This window comes from Vicia villosa, linkage group LG5 (assembly GCF_029867415.1).
Source record: "Vicia villosa cultivar HV-30 ecotype Madison, WI linkage group LG5, Vvil1.0, whole genome shotgun sequence".
Lineage (NCBI taxonomy): Eukaryota > Viridiplantae > Streptophyta > Magnoliopsida > Fabales > Fabaceae > Vicia > Vicia villosa.
The window spans coordinates 6,504,844-6,516,103 of NC_081184.1; the positions used below are offsets into that span (position 1 = coordinate 6,504,844).

At 28.8% G+C, this 11,260-nt stretch overlaps 1 protein-coding gene across 1 annotated transcript; it reads right to left on the reverse strand.

The window, feature by feature from the left end:
• Positions 1-1,642: 1,642 nt before the first annotated feature.
• Positions 1,643-4,246, reverse strand: LOC131606199 (probable protein phosphatase 2C 65). The gene is made up of 5 exons (XM_058878467.1): positions 3,922-4,246; positions 3,084-3,386; positions 2,826-2,943; positions 2,524-2,747; positions 1,643-2,050 (listed from the first exon to the last, which is right to left on the reverse strand). Exons 1-5 carry the CDS (start codon positions 4,123-4,125, stop codon positions 1,841-1,843), a joined length of 1,059 nt encoding a protein of 352 aa, XP_058734450.1. The 5' UTR covers positions 4,126-4,246; the 3' UTR covers positions 1,643-1,840.
• Between the last annotated feature and the right edge of the window lie 7,014 nt (positions 4,247-11,260).

Here is an 11,260-nt window from a genome sequence, read left to right on the forward strand (position 1 = left end):
TTTCGTGTAAATATATACCGTTTGATAGTTTTGTTGTCTTTTTGTAGGTATTTATGCATGTTCGAAGCTTCGAGGAATAAAGTGTTGAAGACACGGCGGCAAACGCGTTTTTGAAGAAATAAAAGTTGATGTTCTGTTGAGCCCGCTTAGCGTGCTTTTTTTGCGCTAAGCGCGGTCGGAGAAAATTTGAGACCAAGTCTGGCAGAGAGTAGGGCGCTTAGCGCGGTTTTTGGCGTTAAGCGCGCTCAAGCAGTTTAAGAAAAATAAAGGACAGCGCGCTTAGCGCGGTAGGCGTGCTTAGCGCGGTCTGCGATTTTCAGTTTTGCATATATATTTTAAAATCAGATTTTTTAGGTTTTTTATCACCTCTTTCCCCCATGGAAGAGCTCTGATCCATTTTTGATAGTTTAGAGGCTTAGGAAACACCATTGGGTGCTACATCATGTGGATTGGCTATGGATTTGTCTCGATTGTCTTGACACGGTGAGAGTTTCTAGTTCATCTTCTTTCTTCCCTATGTTTCATTCCAATGGTGGGTTTTGTATGTATATTTCTACTCTTATTGTATGTACATTTGTTGATCTTGTGATCGTTTATATATTTGCTTTACAAATCATCATTGGTGTTGTTCTTGATCTTTTTGCTTAAATGCTTCGGATTTGTGTTGTTTCAGACATGGACGTCATAGATCTTGATTAGGAATGATATCTTTTAGTTTCTAGATTTTAGATATGGATTTAAAGCTAATAACCGTAATGGGTATCGATTTTAATGCCTCCGTGTTGTTTGTGTCGGTTGAGAGATCGCTGATGTGAATAGTGCGGTTGAGCTTTCGTCGGTGTTTCAGACATGGACACTGATGTCGCGTCTCGAATGATGCCTGGTGGTTTTGATGCGTATTGTGAGTGTGTTGCGATAAGATTTTCAGATTTAAGTATTCGACGGGTAGAACGAAATGCAATTCCATAACTATTTCTCTTAGACTATTAAGATTGTTTATTTGCTTTATTAACTTTTCCCGCATTTACTTTCCGCACCCATTCATGAAACTTAGAACGCGAGATAGTCGAACGACAGTTTTTATCTTACAATCTCTGTGGACTACGATACGATATAACCTATATCACCCGATAATAAATAATAAACCTATTACTTTTTGCTTGCCGCTTTACCGCTCCAACAAAGCACCATTCAAATAGGTAATGTTCCCTACGACTTTCATTTCTTAAATGTCGTAATTTAACATAATTGCAACAAAAAAAAATCATTTTTTGGATTTTATAATCGAGTGGGAATAACTAACAAGACATGAATCTTAACATTATTGATTTCTATCAAACTGATGTGAGGGATTGGTTAATAATTTTTTGTCATTTTCAATTCTTTTTGTTTTTGGTGGCATTAAGATGTGTTCTAGGTAATTACCTATGTTACATCTTATAAAATATGTGTCAAAAACAAATTTTTCAACTCTCATAATCAATTACTTATGAAAAAGCTTAACTCCAATGAAATAAAACTTCTAAGATTTAAGCTAAGTTGTTGAATTTTAATTTATGAGGCCTTAGGACGATTTCTATATATTCATAATCCTAGTAAGCCATATAAGAGTGAAGATTTAGAGTCCTCTCTAGAAAGATCATCCAAGAATTTTCAACCTTTTATTCGAGCACACTCTTCTTTTCATGAAATAGTTTTAAATTGAGACAGTGGTTGCAGAGGCGACGAAGACCTCAAAATTGTTATACTGTGTATGCAAATTCTGATATGGATGCGGAGACTTCTAAATCTATTGCAGTTGTAGGCCTACTCTTCTAGGTTAAGAGAAATACAAATTCTTCTAGCGATGCCTTTTCTTTCCTCCCACACTAACCGAATGATCATCATCGAAGAATAAACATATGACTGAACAATCATCAATATGGTAACGTGGAAACTTTTGTTTCCAAACTTGAACAGCACGTCTTACTATCAATTTGGCTGCTAATGACCTTTTTGGCGCTAAAGCAACTAGGGTTATTACTTCATTGTTTGATAGCACATTCCATATCTAGAAAAAGAAAATATTAATTAGACTTTTAACTGGAATTCCAACCTCATAAATCGCATTTTTAAATTGTTGTTAAAAACTGACATTGTTATTTGACTATAAAAATTTTAAGGTCTGGAACGACGTTATAACTAGAATTTCAACCTCATTGATCACACATTTTTCAAATATAAAATAATTTTGAATTGTGTACAGTCACAATCTCATGCATCCATATAGTAACCATATTTACAGTCATTGAATCAAGATCTAACATTCTAAATTTTAAATTTGATATTTTTATTTTAAAAAAACATCAAAATCTTCTTTAAAATTTAGATGATTATATTTTGATTCAACGACCACTGATATAATTGACTGTATGATTCAACACGATTGTGATTGCACATAACTCAAATTGTGTGTAGATGTGTACATGGGCACTTGTAATAGTTGGAGAAATTTTTATCAATGACTAAATCTTAAATGCTTACCCCATCAGTGGCCAAAACAACAAATTCATCTTTCTTGGAAAGTTTTCTGTAAAACATCTCAGGAACTGAGGAGAGGCCATACTTTTTTAGGCAAAAGTCACCAAAGGCTCTAGTCATTGCTAGTCCCGGACAATCACCTTCAGGCAACCAGATTCTATTTACATCAGGATCTTCTTGCGCTGGAAAAACTCTACCTCCACATTTAATCACTCTATTAGCTTCACCTAATAAAAAAAGAGAAAAAGTTAATTAATTAATTTTAGATAGAATTAATTCTTACATAAAATCAATTTTAAACTTACTTGGAACATCAGGATTTAAGTCAACCGTAAGTTGAATAGGAACACGATTATTGTCATCTGCTTTTGTGCAAAGAACTGCACGAGAATCACCTAAATTCCCGATTATCAATTGGTCACCCTGAAATTTTATTGAGAGCAAAAGTTAATGATTAAAATTTCATCTAATAAAATTATGATAAAAATGAACTTTTTTCTCAAGTAAATATATTTTAATAAAAATAAAAAGGACAAAAATCTAAGAGGACATAACATGTTTACCTTTTTAATTAAAGTTATAGCAGTGCTACCACCAGAAAATCCATCTGTGTCAATGTTCTTAGCAAGATCTTGATCCATATCATTGAATGAACTAAAAAAATGTTCTTCCCATGAATCACCATTAATGCTTTTCTTTGTAGCATTAGAACCATTGTCTTTAGAGACATTTTGTTGTGACATTTTGAATGTTGTAGCAAGTTTGGAAGGTAACTTGTCACGTATATGTGTTGAAAATTTGTGCCCTAGAGGGCCATGACCATCTAAAACACTACAAAAAATCGTGTCTTTTTCTCCGCCAAAGTCCTAATAATATCGCATCATATCAAACATTAATTTTTCAGATCATTGAATAACCGAAGTATCTAACATATAAAAAAAACTTAAACCTTAAACAAAATTATAATTTCTATACAAAAACATGAAAAGATAGAAGAAGACAAGATTGATTAACCGAAGTACATGCCATATAAAAAAATTAAACCCTAAACAAAATCATAATTTTCATAAAAACTATACAATGATAAAAGAAAACAACATTGAATAAATGAAGTATTGATGTATACAAAAACTTAAACCTTAAACAAAACCAAAATTTCCATAAAAAAACATGAAAAGAGAGAAGAAAATAACGTTGAATAACCGGAGTATAATATGGAAAAACTTAAACCTTAAACAAAACCATAATTTCTATTAAAAAACATGAAAAGAGAGAAAAAAATAACATTGAATAATCGAAATATCTGAATATACAAAAACTTAAATCCTAAACAAATTCATAATTTACATAAAAAAACATGAAAAGAGAAAATAAATTTTGCAGAAAGAATTTATTTCTTACCTCCCAAACTGTCATTCCATCTTGATTAACTCCTTTTGTACCCTTTTGGCTATACATTGATACACACTTAGAAGATCCCTTCAACATAACCTGTCCTTCACCATTTTCACATGTAGATTCAAGATCCTTTGTTTTACATTCATTAAATCCAACATCATGCACCTTGTCTATAATTGAAACTTGGCAGCTGCAACAACTTCCCATGCTTAATCACACAATCACACTTCCAAATTTATGGAGCAAAATGATTGTGTTTTCGATTAAGAAAAGGATTATGAAATTGAAATTATTAGGGATGAAACATTTTTTAGGGTTAATTTATATATTTGTTAGATTGTTCTTATGTAGTTGTGATAATGAGCTTAATTTGGATTAAAGTAGTTGGGTTAATTCTAATATGGATTAAGATTTATGATCTATTTTTGTATGACAAATAGGATTGAAAACTCACTAACTATTTGTATATATCCTCAAGTTGGTTTGGATAAGATAAGAAAATTAGTAGATTTTAAAGGGAGGAAGAAAACATAGATAACTTGATAAAATGTATTGTCATAAGTTTTTCTTACATATATAAAGAAATGGAAAAATAATATATTAGGATGTTATAATATATAAATGGCAAAAATAATTATATATATATATATATATATATATATATATATATATATATATATATATATATATATATATATATATATATAAAGGCATAGTAATAATTATATTAACTCATAAAATTTAGCTAGACTTATATAAGAGTAAATTTTAAAAAATTAGAGAAAAATATAATTAGCATGGCTATTTCTCATAGAGTGGAGGTATAAATTTATAGCGGAAATATTTTTGTTCTTTTTACAAGAGATGGGTATATTTTTTGAAAATTTCTTTACCCACCTCCTAACCTTCTTACCCACCTCTGGCGAAATTATCAAAATACCCCTTATTTCGGAAATACATTTCCGAAAACGTACTTTTATTGGAAAAAAAAGGTGTTTTCGCCTTTTCGAAAATGCACTTCCGAAAACACGAAAAAAAGGTGTTTTCGGAGATGCATTTCCGAAAACACCCCCTTTTTGAGTTTTCGGAGATGCATTTCCGAAAACACCCATGGAGATGCATTTCCGAAAACACCCATTTTTGGGAGAGGGAGGTGTTTTCGGAGATGCATATCCGAAATATTCCAAGACCAAATTGGTCTTGGAATGTTTCGGATATACACTTCCGAAATAATTTAATAATTATTAAAAAATTAGAATCAAGGTGAATCAATACAATTAATAGGTATAAAATGAAAGTGAATCAATAAAATGAAGGTAAATCAATAAAATTAAGGTGAATCAAAATTTCCTAAACAATTTTAAAGTTAAAAATTATTTTATTAAAATTATTTTAATTATGAATCAGAATAGAAATATATAAATATATAATCATAATTATTAATTTTGTAAGTGAAATATATAAATATATAATATATAATTGTATTTTATTGTGAAAAAAATATATAATTGTAACATTTATGTGCTTATTATTCATTATTTATGCACATTTTGAGCATTAGTTTTTATTCTATTTAAAATTGAAACAATTTTATTATTTACTTTAATTAATTGTTCATTATTTATGCACGTATTTTTTATAAAAATAAAATTTATTTATGTGTTAGAAAAAGTTGGAGAGATTTATTTAATTTTATAAGAATTAATTATGATTTGATAAGATAAAAATTATATATTACCAAAAGTAGAAAAAACTATTTTAAGTAAGAATCATGAATCACTAACTTGTTGTTTCTAACCAGTGAATTAAAATAATATCAAAAGTTATAAATGAGTGTAATTATAAGTGTAATATATTGGTGTAATTTGAGCCCTCCTCTATATAAATATATAAATATATAAATATATAATAATTATTATAAATTAAAACACTCATTTCTTTAATTTTTATAATTATTATATAAATATATAATATATAATAAATTTTATAAATATATAATAATTATTATAATTATTATATAAATATATAAATTAAAACACTCATTTTTTTAATTTTTTTATAAATATATAACAATTATTATAAATATATAAATAAAAAATTATAACTTATTTTGTAAGTGAAATTATTTTAATTTTTTTAATTAAAATTATTTTAAATTTTAAAATATGAATTAGGATAGAAATATATAATAACTATTATTCATAACTCATAAATTATATCAAAATATATAATTATTATTATTCATTATTCATAAATTATATCAAATTTATGATATGTGAATTAATTAATATCCTAAAATTAATTTTTGGGATTTTTTTAGATTTTTTTTTGTTGTTTCGGAGATGCATCTCCGAATTAGTCAAAATCCCAATTTTTGGGATTTTTTCGGAAATGCACTTCCGAAGTCTGGAAAAATTTTGAAAAAAAAAATATTTTGGAAATGCATTTCCGAAGCGGGGTAAAATGGGTTTTTCGCTGGGGGTGACCCCATAGGGAGGTGGGTAAAGAAAAAATCTATTTTTTTAGTATAAGATTAGTCATATTTATTTTTATTCATTGTAATTTATTTTTTAAAAGACATTTTAACCCAATTAGACTCATATTTGTTTTATTTTTTCAATCAGTTTTTAAAAATCATTTTTCCCGTCATTGGGACTCAATGGAACAAAAAAGATATTTTATCCATGATAAACAAAAGAATACTTGTAATATCCTTCAATATTAGCTTTTTACGCAACACTATATTCTCATATCCAACAATTGTAAAACACACTTCAAAGTCATCATTCACAATCATTCAATATTATCATTACGTCATTGAAATTAGTAAAATTTAGGAGAGGTTTAGTTTTTAAATGAAGTTAAGAAACTAAATGTGTGGTAGTTACATTAGTACAACTTCCTCCATAAACAATTAGAGAATGTAACGTTTTTTAATCTAAGCATTTTGTATAAAAGATATGAAAGTTAGAGGTCTCCTGATTTAAATGTCTATTAATACAATTATTTTAGAGTTGGTTCATATATCTTGCTACACCTTACTACACCGATTTGATACATCATATTCACGTTGTTAATCTACTTCTTTATTATTTTTTTGAACTTTTGAAATTTCATACTCATATTGAGAACAATATGAGCTGAAATTCCTCTAATTATTAAATCTTCTAAATTTTCAAAGTTTTTCAATCATAAAAATAATAATAATCTTGGGATAGTATTATACTCTCGCACCTTTTTTTTAGTTAGTGTATTTGAATCGGCCTTAAGTCTAAAATAAAGAAAACACAATTTTGCCTACTATATAAGTGCCACCATTAGCGCTAAAACATGTATGTTTTTTTTCTTTCCGTAATTCATTACATCTCCATTACTCAAAGACAGACTTGAGCGTTTGAGTTTTAGTCTTGCATATCCATCCTTCACAGCCATGCCGGAACAACGTGAGTCACCCTACAATCACTCTAGAGAAATATGTGTCATCAATTCAAGGATTTGCAACAATAACTTTGGTTCCAACGTAAAACGGTGGCACTGTATGGGGAATCGACTATGGATTCCTACGAACTTCCACAATCATATCTCTGATTTAGCCAGATCTCTTAGTTCAATCATATCTCCTCTTATTCATATCTTATCCAATTTGACCAATACTCTTAGATGGAAGTAATCATGAAATTCCCCAAATCCATTCCTTTTTCAACTTTCGATATAGATACAATCGATGAAGATTTTTTAAGACTAATTGAGTCTCTTCTTCTAGGATATGACGAATCCACATTGTAAGCAAGAACCAAAATGATGATGGGTCAATCCTAGGGTTTCTAACTCATGATAATGTGGATGGAATTCTAATGTTTCTCTTTTACTAATCATCACTGCCACCATCGTTAATCACTGTGTCATTGGGATCCTCGTGAAAGATGGAAATTCCTATAATTTGGTTTACTTCAGAATTTTCACCAAACTTGGTTTCAGTGAACAAGATCTAAATTCGTGTGAATATCAAAGTCTACTTGTCTTCAACGACTCTTGTACTCGTCTCTGCAAGCAGATGCACTTATCGCTCACCTTGGGATGTGGGGGTAGGAGAAGGAAAGTTGGGGTTCGTTTCTTTGTGGTTTCATGTGAAAGCGTCTACAATAACATCCTTTACCATTCGTTTCTAGCAGCTTTAGATGTTTTAGCCTCTTTTGTGCACATGAATTTGAAGTACCATGATGACTTTTTCCCACCCGTTGTAATTAAAGTCGTCATCCATGGAGCTCAATAGATATAGGAAGCAATAATGAAAATGTTTGTGCCTATCGCCATCTCCCTTAAAATAGTGTCGAGGAGGATAAGGATATGAGAAATGTATTTGACCTTAATGCCCATGAGGAATAACTCTCCTTAGGAGAGAAATTAGGAGTCTAGGTCGGGACCAAAGCGAAATTACTAAGACTAGATCTAGACGGGGACTTCGAGTTTGTTTAGCTGGACAACAACCCAATGAAGTTAGTAAAGATATGAGTCATTCTACCTACTGAAGTAAAAGAATGATTAATAAGATGTTTGAGAGCTAATGCCGACCTCATCTCCAAATCAAGTGAAGAAGAATAACATGACCAACACCTCACCAGAGTTTTTTTTAATAGTTCGACAATATAATATGAGGCTTAATCCGGAGAAATGCACCTTAAGAATGAGAACCGATAAGTTTCTGGGTTTTTATTTGACAGAAAGAGACATAGAAGTGAATTCAAACAAGTGTGAAGTCGCCATTTAAATGACATCACCCACCACAAAGAAGAAAATCATGAAACTTTACGGGATATTGACGGCCTTAAATATGTTCATTTTGAAGTCGGCACATAATATCTTTCCTTTTTTTAAGCTATTAAAGAATGAACCATTTTTCGAATGGACCCTTGAGTGCCAACAAGCATTCACATCTTTGAGGATGGCCATATCAACTCCTCATGTGCTATCTCGGTCTCGGCCTACACTATGGGAACCTCTATACCTTTATTTGGTAGTATCCGAGGAAGCACTCATTGTCGTCCTAGTAAGAAAGTCGGGTGGTCGACAAAGCCCGATTTATTTCATCTCGGAGTCCTTGGATGGACCCGAAACGTGGTATTAAAAGATAGAAAAAGAAGTGATGGCATTGGTAACGGCATCCATGAAGCCTCGACGCAATTTGTTTTTATAACATACCATAGCGATCAAGATTGATTTATCGTTAAAGCAGGTCCTCTATCTACTAGATTTAGTTGGGAGATTCACGAAATGGTCCATCGAGATGTAAAAATTTGATGTTTCTTATGAAGCTCAGAAGTCTCTGAAGGCACAATTGTTCACAAATTTCATAGCGGGAAATGGCCTTAGGCGTACCAGAGTCGGCACACGCTTAAGTAATATTTACCGATGGATCATCTAACAACAGAGAAGGTGGAGCATGTCTTATCCTAAAGAGTGAAGTCAGGCTAATCATTGAGATATCTTTACGTTTCAAATTTTGTATTACCAACCATCTGACCGAGTATGGAGCAATTATAGTAGACGTCACACTGACATTTAAGATTGGGGATGAAAGCATCAGGTTGAGGACAGACTCCCAACTTATAGCATCCCAAATCAAAGTTGAAGCCAGACTAAGCCATTACTACAATGGTTTCACCTTTTCTCATCAATATTTTGATTAAATTTTACCAACAAGAGATTCACGACATTATTTCTATGGATAAAAGGTGATTCACTTTTAGTTGTTTCTTCCACAAGATCCTCAACTACATTAACATTAAGAATTTTCATTTTGATGACGTATAACCTCACAAACATTGAAAATTCATTGAATTTTAACATAACTTGATCCACCTTATAACTATAAATGACCTCTTAAAAAGTAGCTCTAGATTTTTTTTAATTTATGATATTGGAACCTCATCTCCTCTACTACTATATCTTTGATTTTTTTTTTTTCATCTATTAATCTTCACCCACAGGACAGGAGCCATTGGCAATTGGTATATTAAAAATTTCTATCAGTAATATTTCCTTATTTCTGTGTAACTTTTACGATTTTCGTAAAATTCTAGTGAATAATTTAGGATAAGTTTTAATTGGTTGAATATTTTTTTCTTTTTTTTGAATTTATTCTCGGATTTTACCAGCAGATTCGAGTTCCCCTAATACTCGTGTTTATTGAATCTTGTTTATAAAAAAAAATTCTTTATATTTTTCAATAATTTAATAAGAACTCCAGCAGATATATTTAATTTTATCTCCAATAAATATATATAGTAAAACCATTACAAGTTTTTGTCTTCAGTTTCCTTACCTATTACAAAAGGGATAAAGAATATAATCTTAATATATATAAATGGAAGGTTGTCATGATGACAACCCTAGCCATGTGTCATCATGATAGTCATTCTTAACAAAAACCCTAATGTGTTATTTACTAATATGACCTTACACCTATTGTGTTATTTACTAATTTGACCCTACATTAAAAATAAATAATAATAATAATAATAATAATATAATATTTCGGCACTACTATTAATAATAATCATATAAATAATAATATAATAATATATAATAATATATAATAATATAATATACAATAATACTATCCAGATAATAATATTAGAAATAATTTTATTTATAAATATTATAATTTTTTGTATATTATACAATAGTCAAAAATAAAAAATATAAATACAATTTTAATAAATATATAATAATATCATAACAATCAACATAATAGTAATAATATTAATAAAATAATAATAAAAATAATAAACCACCAATAATAATAATAATAATAATAATAATAATAATAATAATAATAATAATAATAATAATAATAATAATAATAATAATAAAAAATCCAGATAACACAATTAAAAATAATATTATTAAACCGCCAATAATAATAATAATAATAATAATAATAATAATGATAATAATAATAATAACAATAATATTAATATTAATAAATTATCCAGATAACACTATTAGAAATAATATTATTTATAAGTATTATAATATTTTGTATATTATACAATAGCCGAAAATAATAAATATAAATACAATTTTACTAAATATTTATATTAAAAATATATAAATAATATAAATAATTTTCAATAGAGAAGAAATACAAAAATCTAAATAAATTTTTTTATATATATATTTATCATTTCTAAAATATAAGTTGAAAATCTCTCTCTTCTTCAATATATATTTAAATTTAAATAATAATTTTAAATTATAAGTTAAATGTTAAAAGTTAATATTATATATTTTTAAAATATAACTAAATATGTACAATAATATGACTTTTTGTAGCAAAAAA

What these genes read in the sequence shown, in the direction of transcription:
- LOC131606199 (XM_058878467.1), bottom strand. Translation starts at nt 4,125, where the DNA reads ATGGGAAGTTGTTGCAGCTGCCAAGTTTCAATTATAGACAAGGTGCAT. An exon ending in CTTAAATCCTGATGTTCCAA is followed by an intron (nt 2,748 to 2,825) that starts GTAAGTTTAAAA and finishes TTTTTTTATTAG; the next exon opens with GTGAAGCTAATAGAGTGATT. An exon ending in TTGTTTTGGCCACTGATGGG is followed by an intron (nt 2,051 to 2,523) that starts GTAAGCATTTAA and finishes TTCTTTTTCTAG; the next exon opens with ATATGGAATGTGCTATCAAA.